At 41.0% G+C, this 17,530-nt stretch overlaps 1 protein-coding gene across 1 annotated transcript; it reads left to right on the forward strand.

Annotated features, from left to right (window-relative positions):
• The first annotated feature begins 626 nt into the window (after positions 1–626).
• On the forward strand, positions 627–17,133 carry VCPIP1 (valosin containing protein interacting protein 1). Its single transcript, XM_009512020.2, has 3 exons — positions 627–3,598; positions 8,822–8,908; positions 11,939–17,133. The coding sequence occupies exons 1-3, from the start codon at positions 895–897 to the stop codon at positions 12,808–12,810; spliced, it is 3,663 nt and encodes a 1,220-aa protein (XP_009510315.2). The 5' UTR covers positions 627–894; the 3' UTR covers positions 12,811–17,133.
• Positions 17,134–17,530: the final 397 nt, after the last annotated feature.

The following is a 17,530-nucleotide window of genomic DNA, read 5'->3' on the forward strand; positions in this document are numbered from 1 at the left end:
GACCCCCCTTACGCAGCAACAGCGAGGTGCAGGCTGGGGCTCAGCCGCCCACCATGCCCCATTCTGTCAGCCCGTTGTCAAAGGCCACCTGTTGGAGCACAGGCAGTGCTGTGAGAAGATGGGGGACAAAGCCAGAGGACAAGGCCTGCTGGCAGCTTCAGGTGGAGGCGTGAGCAGCCTCCTCGCCGGGCTGCGTTCACGGAGGGACGGGTGACAGCAAGGGAACCTCGCTTCACTGTTCATGCTGTGGGGCTGAACAGGGAGGGGGGACAGAAGGGGAATATAGACGTGGGGGTGTCACCCTCAACACCGCAGCCCGCCCTTCCCCCAGCCCATGAAACGGGAAGCGCAACAAGCGCTGGCGAAGCGCCCTAAGTATGTCCCTCTCGGCTCCCCTCCTCCGCGGCCCGCCCGGGGGAAGACTACACTTCCCAGGAGCCCCGCGGGGTGGGGCGGCCGGCCCGGCTCACCCCGCCCCCGTCCTCCCCCCGCCGCCCGCCATCTCGGTCCCTGTAGTCTTCCCGCCCTGCCCCGCTCCCTTCCCCGGGCAGGGCCTTGGCGGCGGCGAAGACTACACTTCCCGGCGCCGCCCGCAGCGCCGCGCCGGCGCCGTTGGCGTGGAAGTGCGAGGGGCCGTTGCGTTGCGGGCAAGGGCTGGAGCAGCGAAGAGGCCAGTAAGCGGCGGTGCCGGCGGCTTCCGCGTTTGCCGCGGCAGGGGGAGGGGGCGAGGAGCGGCGGCGGCGGCGGCGGCGGCTGCGGGAGGGCGCTCGGTGGATGGGTGGTTGACGGACGGCACCGGCATCTGTGAGGCGCCGGGGGTTAGCCGGGCCGGAGTGATGAGCCTGTAAGGGCGGAGGAGCGCGGGTGGGGGTGAAGCCCGGCCGGAGCAGAGCGATGTCTCAGCCTCAGCAGCAGCCGCCGCCGCCGCCGCCACCGCCGTCTCCTCAGCAGCAGCCGCAGCCGCCACCTCCGGCCGCCTCCAAGAAGCGGGACCGGCGCATCTTCTCGGGTACCTGCCCCGACCCCAAATGCCAGGCGCGGCTCTTCTTCCCGGCCCACGGGCCGCAGGGCAGCGGCAGCATCGAGTGCACGGACTGCGGGCAGCGCCACGAGCAGCGGCAGCTCCTGGCCGTGGAGGAGGTGACGGACCCCGACCTGGTGCTGCACAACCTGCTGCGAAATGCGCTGCTGGGCGTCAGCGGGGCCGGCCCGCCCCGCAGGAACACCGAGCTCGTCAAAGTCATGGGCCTCTCCAACTACCACTGCAAGCTCCTGGCCCCCATCCTGGCCCGCTACGGCATGGATAAGCAAACGGGCAAAGCCAAGCTCCTCACGGAGATGAACCAGGGAGACATCTTCGACTGCTCCCTCTTGGGTGACCGTGCCTTCCTCATTGAGCCGGAGCACGTTGAAACCATCGGTTATGGAAAGGACCGCTCTGGTAGCCTCATCTACCTGCATGATACCCTGGAAGACATCAAGAAGGCCAACAACAGTCAGGAGTGCCTCATTCCTGTCCATGTGGATGGAGATGGCCACTGCCTCGTCCACGCGGTCTCGCGGGCGCTCGTTGGCAGGGAACTGTTCTGGCATGCTCTGCGAGAGAATCTAAAGAAGCATTTTGAGGAGAATCTGAGTCACTACAAGGCACTTTTCCACGACTTTATTGATGCAGCAGAGTGGGAGGACATTATCAATGAATGTGACCCTCTGTTTGTTCCTCCAGAAGGTGTGCCAATGGGCCTTAGGAACATTCACATCTTTGGTCTGGCCAACGTGCTTCACCGGCCTATCATCCTGTTAGACTCCTTGAGTGGAATGAGAAGCTCCGGAGATTACTCAGCAACGTTCCTCCCTGGTCTGGTACCTCTAGAAAAATGCATGGGAAAAGATGGCATGTTGAACAAGCCGATCTGCATTGCATGGAGTAGCTCAGGACGTAACCATTATATTCCTCTAGTTGGAATAAAAGGTGCTGCTTTACCTAAACTGCCTAGGAAGCTACTTCCTAAAGCCTGGGGAGTTCCTCAAGACCTCATCAAAAAGTACATCAAGTTAGAGGAGGATGGTGGTTGTGTTATTGGTGGAGACAGAAGTTTGCAAGATAAGTACTTGATGAGGCTCGTTGCTGCAATGGAGGAGGTTTTCATGAGTAAACACGGTATCCATCCCAGTCTTGTAGCTGATGTACATCAGTATTTCTACAGAAGGACTGGTGTAATAGGAGTCCAGCCTGAAGAAGTAACTGCAGCTGCCAAAAAAGCAGTGATGGACAACCGCCTTCACAGGTGCCTCATCTGTGGGGCCCTTTCAGAGCATCATGTTCCTCCGGAGTGGCTGGCTCCTGGGGGGAAACTCTATAACCTGGCAAAAAGTACCCATGGCCAGCTAAGGCCTGACAAAAACTACAGTTTTCCCCTGAACAGTTTGGTGTGTTCTTACAACCCTGCAAAGGATGTGCTGGTACCAGACTATAGCCTGAGTAGTTTGACTGCTTGTAACTGGTGTCATGGTAACTTAGTGCGTCGTGTCAGAGAAGATGGATCCATTTCATATTTGGATGGAGACAGAACTAACACTCGGTCTACAGGTGGCAAATGTGGCTGTGGATTCAAGCACTACTGGGAAGGTAAAGAATATGATAATCTCCCTGAAGCTTTTCCTATTACTCTAGAGTGGGGTGGAAGAGTGGTGAGAGAGACTGTCTACTGGTTCCAGTATGAAAGTGACACATCTCTGAACAGCAATGTGTATGATGTTGCCATGAAACTTGTTACCAAGCACTTTCCTGGTGAATTTGGTAGTGAGATCCTTGTTCAGAAAGTTGTCAACACAATATTGCATCAAACGGCCAAAAAGAACCCTGATGATTATACCCCTGTAAATATTGATGGTGCTCACGCCCAAAGAGCTGATGATGTACAGCAAGGACAAGAGTTAGAGTCGCAACTTCCAACCAAAATTATTTTGACTGGACAGAAGACAAAAACTTTGCACAAGGAGGAGCTGAATATGAGCAAAGCTGAAAGAACTATTCAGCAGAACATTGCAGACCAGGCTTCTGTAATGCAAAAACGGAAAAGTGAAAAATTGAAACAAGAGCATAAAGGGCAACCTAGGGCTGCTTCTCCTGGGGCCGTTCGTGAGGGGCCGTCATCTGCACCTGCTACACCAACAAAAACACCATATTCTCCAACATCTACAAAAGAAAAGAAAATTCGAATAACCACAAATGATGGGAGGCAGTCAATGCTTACACTTAAGTGCACTACCACCTTCTTGGAACTACAGGACAGCATAGCGAGAGAATTTAATATTCCTCCCTATTTGCAGTGTATTCGCTATGGCTTTCCTCCTAAAGAGCTTCTGCCTCCCAAAGAAGGCATGGAAAATGAGCCTGTTCCTTTGCAGCATGGTGACAGGATTGCGATAGAAATCCTGAAAGGTAAGGAGGAAGGCAGGCAGTCTGCTTCAGCACACTCGGCCCATGCCATGAAGCATGAAGATGTTGCTGTGACTAGTAAAATCTCATCAAAGGAACTTCAAGAGCAAGTCGATAAGGAGATGTATTCTCTCTGTCTTCTAGCAACGCTAATGGGTAAGGCTGACTTCAAGTTATACTTTTAAATTATATTTTTGAGTAGAAGAGAACATTTTACAAACTGTAGTTACATCCATATATATTTTTTTTTCCCTTTTCTGTAACCATGGAGAAGGTTAGTTCCTTTATTCTGCTATTAGAAGAACATGCTGGCTGTGCTTTCCTGAGTGTTGTGACTTTTAAAAATGTGTATATGAGATACTTGTTCTTTCCTTGCTATAAAGCCCTCTTTTTAAACATTGCTGTTTAGAAGTTGTTGTATTTCCTCTTCTATTTGTTTTTCCTGTCTCTCATTAGGCATACACCTGATGTGTGTGTGAGCTACATTGCTCTCTTTTTTCCTACATCTCCCTCAGGTTTTGGGAAATAAATTCAAAGCAGAGGTGAGAAGGGGATGCTGAATGTCTGCTCATGGGAAGTTTGAGCACCAAATTGTCACCTTTGTATTAGAATAAAGTTGTGGCATTTCTCCCCACAGGGGGTTGTGTTGGTTTAAGCAAATCAACACAACCTTGTGTCCCTGGCTAATCTGCTAATTTTAAGTGAAGATCAGGTCTTCTTAAAGAGCTGTGAAAAGTAGTATTTCAGAAGATAAGCAGAGGAGAAACTGAAAGAAGCTAAACGGATTTGAATCCTGAAGGTGGATGTAGGGTTGCAAAGCTATGCTTATAAATCGTCAGTCATGTAAAACTAACTGCTAATAATTCAAGATAAAAGGACTTTACTCAGGTGCCTGTGGTTTTTATTTTCGTATTTGGACTCGGGAGACTTGGACCTTCATTTGTGTGCTTTCTTCATCAGGTTTCACAGTTCTTGCTGCTTACCAGCGGGAAGTAGAACAGTAATTATCATACATTTAGCTCTATGAACCAGTGGAATAGTAATGTTTACAGGTTTGTTGTTTTTTTTTTTTTGTGGGAGCCTTCTCTTGCTGGAGGGATTTGGTGTGGCTAAAGCATGTGATGTTTTAGAAATGAAACAATTACATAATCACAGAGTGGTATGTCAGAAGTTCATAATGCAGAACTTTGATTCTTCTCCAAGCCTGATTGTTTACTCCCATGTCTCTTGCAAGATAGCATGCTGAATCACTAGCCACCTTGTCACACTGACATTTATATGGCAGTTCCAAAGTGCAGGAAAAGGTTAGGTTTAAAAGCTGTCTTAATTTGAGATGAAGCTTAAGAGTACTTTTCTGTTTTCAGGAAGTACTCCTGAAAATATAGTTATTGGCTTACAAAAACTCTGAGGTGCTTTAAAAGTATATCAGTCACTTTTAAGGTGTCTTTTTTTTTTTTTTTTACAAGTATTTATCTGTAAACTGTGAGCTGATCTTGTATTCAAGAATCAATTTTTGTCTTTAACTCTCATTGCTGTTAGACTCTGCTTCTGAAGCACAGGCTAGAATAGAATTTACCCCACCCTCCTCTGACTGCATCCATTTTTGCATTACTAGTAGAAGTACAAGTGTCAGGAAATGGTAAACCAACCAGTCATAACAACTTACAGCACCTTACTCAGTAGCTGCCTTTTTATAAAATCACTTTTCTCATCAAGGCTTCATTTTCCTTCAAAGATACTTGTAGAAGAAATCTAGACAGTTGACTACTTACAGTTGTAATTTTTCAATGGGGAAACAAACTCAAAGGAACTTCTTAAGTCCTTGCAGTTTTTTCAGAGTGTTGGGGTGGCAGTTCCTCAAGGTGGTATATTCAGCCTTTCTGGGTCAAGAAAGCCTCAGTGTTCCTCAGCTACGTTTCTGTACTGCTAAAAACCAATGCTGCGAAGTTCTGAGAGTCAGCTTATCCTGCATGCATGCTGTTGCTCTAAGGTTGTTCTGCTAAAAGCATTATTCTAATACAGTCAGATGAGAATGTGTAGAGGGGAGATGCTATTGAAATAGCTGTCTGGTCCAGACATGCTTTGCTGGGTTGTTTGTGTTCTGTTTGTTGTCGTTGTGTCCATACACCCACCCCCCTGCCGTAGTGAAAGTGTCTTCAAACATCTATAACCGTTCTGGATGCTGAAAAGCTTTTCTTTCATACAGGGTCTCTTGCAGGCTCACTTGATGCTTCTTTCATATTTCAGTTACTAGAATTTTTCTCTTCTAGTCTCATCTAGTTAACTTATTAAAATTTTAGACCATAATCTCTAATTTTTATGCATAAAACTTAAAAATAAGCCTTGGGAAGTTAGATACTGTAATTTCTGGGCTACTTAGCTTTACAAAAAATCATGCATAATATGTTTTCTCCCCTATTTTTGTTTAGCTCAAAATAGAGAATTCTTTAAGGAACTTTAATTTTACATTAACATAGTTAAAACGTTATATTTTTAAGCTGATTTTATATACACCCATGCAGAAACACTCTGGATACATGCAAGCCAAGTATGACTCTATTTTGATCGGTTTGTTTTGCATAGATGAATTTCAGTGCACAAGAAATCAAAATAGCCAGGTTTAAATTAAATGTATTAATTGATACCAGGATTTGCTTGGATTTACACAGATTGTTTTTAAGCTAGCTGTAGTTCCTTGTAACCTGTGTTTATTAGCTGAGCTTTGGATGTCTTTTGCACTTCTGTGTGCCCTCTCTGCTGCATGAAGTGATGGTCTTGGGCTTCCGCTGGTGTAGATTAGTCTGCACCCACCCTTTTTCAGCAGCGTATGAGGCATGCTTGTGGGTAGAATAGTCTTAATTTTTGCTATACCTTAATGTTGTGGGGCCGAGGTCTGGTCTGAGGGAGTGTGCACTGCAGTCAGAATAGTGTGGAGAACATAATCTCTTTGATAAATGTAGTGTCTTGAGGGAGTGTTTAATCTAACCAAATGATCACACAAATTAACTTGTGACCTACAAACATCTTACTCCCATGGTAAACAAAACCAAAATAAACAAGTAAACCCGAACTAGCAACAAAAACGTGTAAACCTCAGACACAGTTTAGTTGAATCACAGATGCTAGTCCCTCTGATCTGGGAGAGTCCAGTTGTAATTGTGGTTTTTTTTGGTGTTCCAATCTGAGATCTCTTAATCAAAATAGCATAGTTAGTTTGTGTTTCTTTCAGTGGCTGATGCTTTTGTTTTGTGAGCCCTGCTCTCCATACTTTTCTGCATGTAGTCCTTCCTAGTGTTGCATAAAAGGCTATCTATCAGGAAGACTTCAGCTTGCTGCTGCTTGGGGGAAAATGGAAGAGCCACAGCAGCGATGCTCTGGAGCCATTGTGTATTTCAAAATATAAATGGGAACAGGGATGCAGGGGAGCAGTGAACACCTTCTGAAATAGCAAAAATGTGAGAGAGTGTGTTATCATCAGTAACTGTCCTCCCTCCATGCAGCTGTTTGAAGAAGAGGGGAAAATGGTGACAATAGTGGGGAAGAAAAGATAATGTTATTTTTTTTCCAATGTTTTTTCTTTCATTGGGTCAGTGATAGCTGGAGAGGACCTTCAAAATTATTAGCAAGTCAGAGAGGAGTTATCAGGATAAAATCAAGAGACAAGACTTCTTCAGTAGATCATGGAAAATATGACGAGTAGTTGGTTTTACTTGGATGTTCTTGCTAGGGAGTGAAGGCCAAATCTGTGAGCTTGGTGTGCAAATGAATGCAGTGAACTAGTGCATATATGGGTCAAGGGAATGCATTTAAAATTATTCAGATCATGTAGGTCTCCTGCCTTTAAAATGTCTAAAGACAAACACAATGAAGATGCACTGTACCTTTTTATTGAGAATGGGGACTTGATTAACACCTGAAGTGGGGAGGTGAGCAACAGAATCCTTCTGGTGGTGGGACAGACAAGCAGAGGAGTGTAGGGAGTCTCGTGCCCATCGGGGATGCAAAGCAGAAAAGTTGGAGAGTGGCTTGAAGGGTTTCAAAGCGTAATGTAGCACATAATGCCACTGTCACAAGGCTAGAACAGTTTCTCACCTGAGGTGGGTGGGATAGGAGAGTAGCCGCAGTTACCTTGTGGGATGTGCCATAAAGATGTGCAAGGAAGGATTTAGATGTGCCTTGTATTCTATATGTGGAAGCTATTAAAAATAACTTCTTATTTTTATTTTGCTCTTAACAGCAAGCAAATAAATATTGGTGGGTAATATTTTACAGCCTCACACAGTCCAGCTAGCTCTATTCCAAGTAGCAAGTGCATCCAGTTAACTTTAGTTGATGATTGATTCTCCAATTTTAATAGAAAATTGAGAGACATGGTTATTGAGATGTTGATGCCTAAAGAAGGGCGCAACTTCTATTTAAGGTATCTCAGTATGTACCCTGAATGTTTGATATAAAGTGGGAAAAGCAGTTTTCTGAAAATGTGTATACACGGTAGTTGTTTCTGCATCAGGAGAATGGTATTTATGAGTACTTTTTGTTTGCACTACTTTGACAGCTACATCACATGTCACTTCTCTGAAGCAGGTAAGTGGCTAGTGAAATGAGGAAGAGAGTATAGGTAAAAATGCAGATCTGAACTGATTTAGCAGGTGCTGTTACATCACTGGTGTGATTGTAACCCAATTTTTCTGTTCTTTGTATTTCTTTCCTTACATAGTGTAGGTTGGGGTTTTTTTCTTTCCTCTCAGTGGCATTTAAAGTTGTCATATTTCAATGCCATTTTTGGCATCTTTGAAAAATGCCAGTTACACAGGAGTGCTGGGGCCTCACAGTTGGTATTTTGTTGCTAGCTCTCAAGAAAAGCAAGGTACAGATACAGCTTCTACACTGCTGCCTGTGTGGACGTTTATCTCAGCTACAGTATAAAGACTTCTGTATGGCAGCTGTGAAATTGTGATCTGATTTTTGAGAAGGTGTAGCAACATAGAATTGAGGTTTTAATGGGTAAGGGTATGTGCTTGAATTTTGGAAGTTAGTTATTTCCTAGTTTTATGTTGAAAGCATGGGTAGGAGGGGAATGGAGACTTGTGTGTAGGGCCTGGCAAAGAATCAGGAGCTGCAGCTTGGATCAAATAGAATTTGGGAACCTTTGTACTAGGGCATGTAGGATATTTGAATGCAGACAGTGGTATGCTTCCCTGAAAGTTTCCCAATGACCTGGGCTCCTGTTAGGTAAATTTGCAATAAAAATTCAAATTCTTAATTGCATAGAAGAGAGTGAGGTTTCAGCTTTTAATTCAAGGAGTTCTATTTTCAGTCATTATCTATAATGTTAAAATACTACTATTTAATTCTAATGATTGTGTTTGATTTTTACAGGAGAAGACGTTTGGTCTTACGCAAAGGGCCTTCCCCAATTGTTTCAGCAGGGTGGAGTATTCTATAGCATAATGAAGAAAACCACAGGTGTGTTTTGTTTTTATTTTTATCTCTTCCTTCCTCTTTTCAAATCTCTAAAATTGTAAATTGGTATTGAGTCACTTGTAAGCATAAATATATTTTTTTATTACCAAGGTACATTTTCATTTTCATAATACTGTAGAAGGCCTTATGCTTCCTCGGAGAGCCTAAGACTAGGACATCTTACTGAGACTAGTCTGTTCAACTTAAATCTCCTCTTCTCTGAAATTTTCTCTATAACAATACATCTCCATTTAAATTTTCTGAATTGTACAAATAACTTCAATAAGTCAACTGTTTGGTTTTTTTTTGGGGGGGTGAGGGAGATATCAAACAAAGAGAAGATCATAGGACCTCTTCCTGTTATACTTTAAAACACTTACTGGATATGCAGTTCATCTTTCTAGTGTGTTTCTTAGTAGATACTTTATACATGGGTACTGCATGTTTTAAATGTAAATGTTTGGTTAAACTGGTCTTTCATACTCCTAAGTTTGTTCAAAAGCAAAGCTATCCATCCCCTTCTTGCATTGCTAAATGTCACATCTTGGACTATACGCAGAATAGCCAAGCAAGTATATAAATATTACCTACAAAGAATAGGATCTGTTTCTTTTGAGAAGAAAGTACTATGCAGTTATTTTCTCTCATTTAAAGTTTATTTTCTTATTGAAGTCTTTGCATTCATTGTTTAGAGCTTGTGGGTTCATCTCTAATAATGATTCCTTTGCTGCTTTCTTACTGTTTGATTTCTTCTTAGGCAGTTTTATCAACCATAACTTTATCTTGATTATTTCTGGAAACAGGTATTTTACCATGTAATTTCTGTTCTGTTTGCAGTAATTAAAACGTGTGGTATACTCAGTGCCCACTATGTCTCACTGAATTATTAGCCTCGGTAATAGAATTAGCATGCAAGTGTCCTACAGCAGATCTGTTTCCTTTTAGTTTTCTTTCTTTTAATATGCTTGTACAGTAAAGACTGGTATATTGTTTGTGGCAAGTGAATTAGCTTAAACAGTGCCTGATGGAAAGGACATTCTGGACCGATTAATGACTAGCCGGAGTTGAGAACCTGAGATGAATCCAAGAGACTTTAAGCCAGCTGGTCATTAACTCACAGAAAATGCTTGACTTAAAAGTCATTGTTGCCAACTGACAACATCAGAACTAAGTCTGTAGGAGATGATACTCTGTATTTGAGCATTATTGCATTTCTGTGTGTGCGGGTATTTTACGCTACCTTGGGAGGCAGAATTACTATTTCAGCATTAACATACTTGTATGATTTTTAACATTTTATTAACCACTAAATTTCTACATTAAACAATTAGTGTGCAACAATCTTTTTTTTTTTTTTTTTCACTTAAGCTCTTTACCTATTTGTAATTTACCTATTTGTAATATTTTCGTTAATGTAATAATGCAACTACCATACTGGACCCTTGGAACAAAGCTTTTGATCAAGTGTAGGTACTGTTAATCAATTTAAATTTGATTTAGTAGATCTTGTTTTAAGATCTTATTTTGAGATTTCAGGATTGCAATTTCAGAGGCAGTTTTGGTCTGTCATAGAAGCTGTTACAGCTCTCTTGCAAATGAAGGTTGAGCTGGTAAATTATGCAGTAAAAACAAGTTCTTCAGGCTAAGTTAGATGGGTAGGTGTTTGGGGTTAAATTTTGTCCTGTGTGTGTTCTGCCTGTTTGGTTACTGGTTCCCATGGATATCTAAAGAAAGGAGCTAGGTGCCTGAAGTTCTTGAAATAAAATTTCATCTGTAGATTCTCTGAAACTGTAAAAGTGTGTGAGTCAGAAGCTGTGGAGGATGAGTGAGATTGGTCAGTTGGTGCATCGGTATTAAAAACAGTTTAATAATGTTTCAAATTATTTGAGTCACCTTTTTCATTGATGCCCAGAATACTTATTTTCACTGCATTGTATTTGGTAACACAGACATAGGATCTGCTTGTTGTGTTTCTTCCCTTCTGCATAATTTCTGGAGTTTTTCTTCAAGAATTGTAAGAGAATGTGAGGAAAGATCCCATTAATTTATCTATTCCTGGCACTTTTTTTAAAAAATTTTTTAGTTGTAGCTCTCTTTTCATAGCTGATAGAATTGAAGAGAGTTGTTGCAGCCAAGTTTTCATCTGGAGAGAGCTTTTAACTCACCAGAAGCCGTTGTCACTAAAGTGATACCTTACTGCTTTTACCACAACCTGCATGGGACACAGTTGAAAGAGTTCTTTTGTATTTTATGATTATAAACTGGAAAACCCAATGTTGCTCACTTTTGACACAGAGCAGCTTCAGAACTTTTGTCTCGTGAGCTCTCAATTTTAGCAGATTGGTCAAATTGTAAGTGGGACAATGAAACAAACAGCAGGTTAAAAATGTTATGCCTCATGATTGTTTTGTAAACAACAAAACTTCTACTGTCCAGGACTACTAAACATAGTAAGCTTGAAACACTTTTATTTAGCAACACTTCTTCTCTGAGAAGACAAGAAGCAAATTTCAAGTTCATCAGGCTCAGCAGCAGTTGTACACCCTGAAATCCTACTACAATTCTAACTAGCATGGAAGTGGTCTTAAATATTACTTTTCCAGATAGTGATTTGAAATGTCCTCTTTGGCTGTTTTCTGGGGTTTTTCTTTGTTTGGTTTTTGTGTGGTTTCAGGGTGGTGGTAATGATGGGGTTTGACTTGCTCTGTGTTACCACAAGCATACACTGTTTCTTTAACTTCTGTTGTATTTGAACTGCAAGTCCCAGCAAGGTGGTTGTTTTATCTAGTAATACGACACTCCTGTCTCTTCATTAGAATCACCATAAAAGGCAGCAGCATCATCTTAGGGGTATACTGTGATTGCTATCCCATGGCATACAAGCCTCAATTGGTTTTCTCCCATGGTAGTAAGTTTCAGTGTGTTTTGTTTTTACATGCTTGATGCAATAAGTTTAAATACAATAATTACTGTGTATTCAAGGCATGCCTTAAAATATGTTAGCACTTTGAATAACTACTTCTATCTTTATAGGTTTGGCTGATGGCAAGCACTGTACTTTTCCACATCTGCCTGGTAAAAACTTTGTGTACAACGCAGCAGAAGACAGATTAGAGCTGTGTGTGGATGCTGCTGGACACTTTCCCATCGGTCCTGATGTAGAAGAGCTGGTTAAAGAGGCCTTAAGTCAAGTGCGAGCAGAAGCTACTTCAAGAAGCAGGGAAGCAAGTCCTTCACACGGAATGTTGAAGCTGGGTAGTGGTGGAGTAGTGAAAAAGAAATCTGAACAACTACATAACATAACTGCATTTCAGGGAAAGGGCCATTCCCTAGGAACTGCATCTAGTAGTCAACAACATGATCAAAGAGCCAGGGAAACACCACTTTTAAGAAAGCATGGCACAGAAACGGACTTCAGTCCTTCTGCTAAAATTGAGCCTTCGGTATTCACAGCTGCTTCTGGTAATAGTGAGCTTATCCGAATTGCACCGGGAGTTGTGACAATGAGAGACAGCAGACAGCTTGACCCCACTTTGATTGAGGCACAGAGAAAAAAGTTGCAGGAAATGGTCTCCTCTATTCAGGCTTCAATGGATAGACATTTGCGGGATCAGAATACAGAGCAGTCAGCATCAGTTGATCTATCTCAAAGAAAAGTAGAGGCAGTGAGTTCAACTGCTAAAACTGGGAGCTTTCAGGCCGGCTTACCCGAGTCGTTTTCTGCACCAGGTGGTACCGAACACTTGAATACTGAATCAGCTGATGGTAACGTGGTGAATTCTGCGGGAACAACATTCCCTGCAAGGTCTAAAGCACAAAAGGGAAATTCTGTTGAGGAGCTTGAGGAGATGGATAGTCAAGATGCAGGAATCACTAATGCAACTGAGCCAATGGATCACTCTTGATAGGTTAAAATCTAATAAGGGTAGAAGAAATTACTGTTCAAATGTAATGTTTATTGGCTGGGCCACACAAAGTGATTAGTTATTAAATCTTGTATGTATGTCAAAGATTATATCATCTTATTCAGTGCATGATAAGCAAGTGTGTGATTGGCAATAGCTTTCAATATTACCATACTGCTGCCCAGGCTGGCTCTGTTACCTGTAAATTAGTTATTAGGAAATGCACTGAGATGAATATCTGCTGTAAATGTGGGTTCTTGAAAATTCTTTGTCATTTTTAATTCCTTAAAAAGTCTTAGAATTTAGAGCCCATGCAAGGTTCTTACCATGCTAGTTTAAGGTTACTGGAAAGGCTAGAACAGGCAAAACTAGAAACGTGACAAAGTTAGTCCTGTCCCAGGTACTTAATTCCACTCAGAAATACACTATAAATGTGAATTACACATAAATTTCAAAAAGCAACTGAAACTAAACTTCTGCTAAATCTGATAATGCAGCATATACAGTACTTCAATTACATTGTGCTGGCACTTCCTCCGATTTAAAAACTTTTTCATTCATACAGCTGTATACGCTTGTCAAATCTTGAAATAAGTGTAACTTTAGTAAACTCTAATTTCTGCATATTGTCAGTTTAAGCGAGTTAGGAAAAAGGCTACTTAGTGTATGATGAAGATAAAGTGAATGTGGTGTGGTTATGCATGGCTGTCTGAGCCAACACAACCATTTTGATGCTCTGTTAGTAAGTGATAGCATGTTTTTATTTCCTCCCAAATACTGAGCTTGTCAGATGTTGTACAACATTTAGTACAACTACAGGAGAGAAGGAGTTGGCAATTGCAAGAAACAACAAATGTTCAATGGCAAATCCATTTCTTTTAAAATAGTTCGATTACTAGCATTGGTTAGTAATGGCAAAAATTAAGTAACAGCTGTGCTCTTCAAAGCAAATTAACAATTTATTGGAAGGAAATGACTCTAACATACATTATTCTAAAGTGTTCAGTGATAATTGAGCTTTTGGAAAGTTTTAGTGTCTATAAAGACTGCCCACCTCTATTAGCCTCAGTTCAGTTTGTGATGCAGGTTTCCCTGCATCAGTGATAACATAGCTGATATCCACGTAAGTAGCATGTTCATCAGGGCTGCAGTGCTAGTTCTTAAGAAGCAGCCATTGTGCTTGCTCCCTAAGGATGGAATGTGTATCTGATACTGCACTTTGCTTCCTATCTTCAGAGTCATATTTAAGTGCACTATTATTGCTTCCTCTCATGGTAAAATAACATTGAATGGATGAAAGGAATTAAGAGCATTTAAATATTGAAATCTGTGTTTGTGCACATGTGGGTTTTTACCAGTTCACAAATGTTGTTTGTATTGTATATGTTTGTATTCAGAAAAGTCTCCTCACTTTTTACATTTCTAATCACTTAAACAGTTCTAAGCATTAGTATGATAAAAAGTCCCAGGAGGGAGGATTTATTTTTGTATGTAAAAATTAACTGAAGCAAGTCACTTAAAGAATAGCCCGTTTTGCCCAAGTAAATTAAAATGCCTCTGTTGGTTAACTTTTTATGTAGAGGGAATAAATATTACATGATTTAGTATACTACTTTCAGGTAAAAAATAAGAATCACCTTTTCACAAATACATGATCTCAAACCTGTAAGTCAGCAATTTGGAAGCTTGGAATGTATGAAGTAATTTGGCTCGCCAGAACTGACCTTGCTCATGCACTGATTAACTGGCAGGGCTCATTCAATGAGAAACAGGATGCATATGCAGCAGCTGGAAGCCTGCCACGACTTCTGAAAACATTTAGTCTCCCATGAATCAGCCTAGCTGTCTGAAGGCTACTTCTATATAGAAAATGTTGAGTAGAGGCTTGTGCTTTGTCACTGTGTGAGCTTTAGCAGTGGTATGTTCCTGGGAAGGAGTGTAAGTCAGGAGAGGCTGAGGGGGAGGAATCTCCGGGATCATTTCCATTTTAGACAAGATAACTATCACCTAGACATTTTTAATCTTTTCTTTAGAAAAAGAAGTCTTCCTCGACTGGAAAAAAATACAGGCAGTGTATATGAGAGAATTTAAAGTTTGAAATAAATCGACATATTTATTGCACGTCACCCTTAAGGGAAGTTGCTTACTTTTTTCATGCCTTTCTGGTAAGACTACAGAAGTTTGTGTGCCTTTTACTGTTTAAAGAGGAAGGCTTGGTTTAATTTTGACACACTTCCCATTTCAGCAGTAATTTGACATTTTCCTTCTTATCTAAATAGAAATAGACATAGATAATAGCTCTGTTTGACTCACCCTTAGTGTTACCTTGGGTCCACTCAAGTCACGTAGATCAGAACTCTCAAGTTCCTAAAACAAAATGGTCTCAAAAAGGAATGGTAAAATGGTGTCAAAATCACACGATCTGCCGACGTGATTTCCTCTGGTGTAAAGCAGGACTGTCATATTTCTTTGCAGTGTTCTTATTTCATGTAGCTTTCTCATGCATTTAAATATCAGTGTGTTTGAGAAAGACAGCTTTTGATACTCTCAAGTGAAGCTAAACTTCATCTACGTGCTGGTGAGATGTGTAACTGTACAGGAGAAGTGAAATAAAGAACACTGAAGTGTAAGTTTGAATAGATGTTTCATTTGATTGCTAGCAGTGGGTGGAAATGTAAGTTGAGGCAAATCTGTGTGCCTGTCTGAGGAGCACCCGTGTGCTTGTTAGATTTCCCTGTTAGCATCAGGAACAGTGGTGGGGTACAAGGGCAGGGAAGATGCTGTGTCATTGTGGATATGAAGCCCTGTCAATAGGACTTCTCAAATGGCGTGAAGAGTGTCCCTTTCTCAACAAACGCCCAACCTCTTGCTACTGAATTGCCTCTGCACTTAGGCTGTGGTTCTAAATTATTTTTGAGTACCTGTCTTGATTACTTTCTTGTCTAGGGGCTTTACCACCTTTTACGCAGTGACTCATGGCAAACAAGACTTAAATTATTTGAAAATCCTGAACTTAAGTGGCTTAGTATGTATAATGTAAATGAGAGATGATTACTGAAAATACAGGCCCATTCAAAAAAACAAACAAAAAAACCCCACCTACATTGCCAATGAGCATATGGGAAACCTCAGGAGAAAAGATCAGATTTCCAGGCAAATGCAAGCTTTTTACTACTTCAGATAGCTGGCTGCTTAGTAAGGTTGACTTTTTGATACTGCTGTTTCTCTGTGAATTGTTTGCATTTCGGCAAAGGGAAAACAAATAGCAGCTCTTCGAATAAAATCATATATGTTTGGGATGTCTTCGCTGGCATGGTCACAAAACAGCAATGTATATTGTTGGTTTTGTGCACCCCGTATAGCTTACTAGTCTTCTGACAGAAAATGTGTGCTAGACGTTTGCCTCCGACAGAATGCTCTAGCGATGTCCCAGAGGCACAGTGCCATGGGGCCATATGCTAACAACCCTGCACAACAGGCACACTTTCAAGACCAAAATGCTTAATTTACAGTCTTTCAAAAAGTAGAATCTATTGTCACTGTCACAAGGTTAGCAGAGTTGCTAACTTTTTCAACGCACTGAAAATGCCAGGTAATAAAATTCATCGTATGCTTACAATTGGGAGAGCGATGCTCGATCTGAAATGTATGAAAAATGAATGATTTAAGAAGATGCCACTGTTACCTCTACATTTTTTGGTTCCCATTTTCAAATAGCAGAATCTACATGCTTTTGTAAAATAATAATAATAATATGAAGTTGATCCTTCTGTTAAAAAAACAAACCACAACAGTAAGTGGTTTCTTTGTTTTGCTTGTGGATATCAGTTTAGCTTCTTAAAACTGAAGAAGTTGCTTAAGATCTCTAGAATGCAGGATTCCCTCTGAGCCCTTATGCCTGCGGTTGAGCAATAAAAGGTTGAAACAAGAGTGGTATTTTCAGAATTAATTTAAGTTTAATGAGGATTATTGCCAAGAAATGAAAGAGTGCACTTTTAGGAGGGAATGCTATTTAAAATGTATAAATAAGAATTAAAATAGTGTATATATTTAGAGAACAAATCTTTTTAAACAGTAAGTGCTTTACCTGTTGAATTAAAATGAAATTAGCATAGAAACTATACCATCTTCACAGTACTGGCTGTTATCCAGCACAGTTTGGTTTGTTTTATTTGTGATTGCTGTACTAATTATATTTGATTTTTTTATCTGTAATGTAACAATAGTGTATTATAACAGTATATAGTGTACTATACTACACTTCACTGTACAGTATTTGGAATTTTCTTTGATTGCTATATTAAAACTATAAGTTAAAACATCTGCTTTGGTTTTATAAGGTGCAACTTTTATCTAGCCTTTCACACATTAGCCTGTTCAATTGACACTGATTTGGCTACAAAATGAATGAGTTGTAATTATACCAACTTTTGCATTCTACATATAAATTGCCTTATACTTGCATACATGAATACTAGTACAGAAGTTGAAAAACTGGTACGAATCTTAGAAAAGTAAACCCTGATGCCATCCATTTTGCTTTAGTTATGTTTCTGTTTAAAAGAAACTTTCTTGAAAGAAAAACTCTGTATGGAAAAATTTGGAGGTTTTTTTTTTTTGTACCTCATATCTGTTCCGAATATTTCATTAAACACACAGGACCTTTGAATTTGAGAGATTTTTAAAACAAGTTTTTATATATTTGAGACCAAAACCTGAG

Source organism: Phalacrocorax carbo, chromosome 2, assembly GCF_963921805.1.
Source record: "Phalacrocorax carbo chromosome 2, bPhaCar2.1, whole genome shotgun sequence".
Lineage (NCBI taxonomy): Eukaryota > Metazoa > Chordata > Aves > Suliformes > Phalacrocoracidae > Phalacrocorax > Phalacrocorax carbo.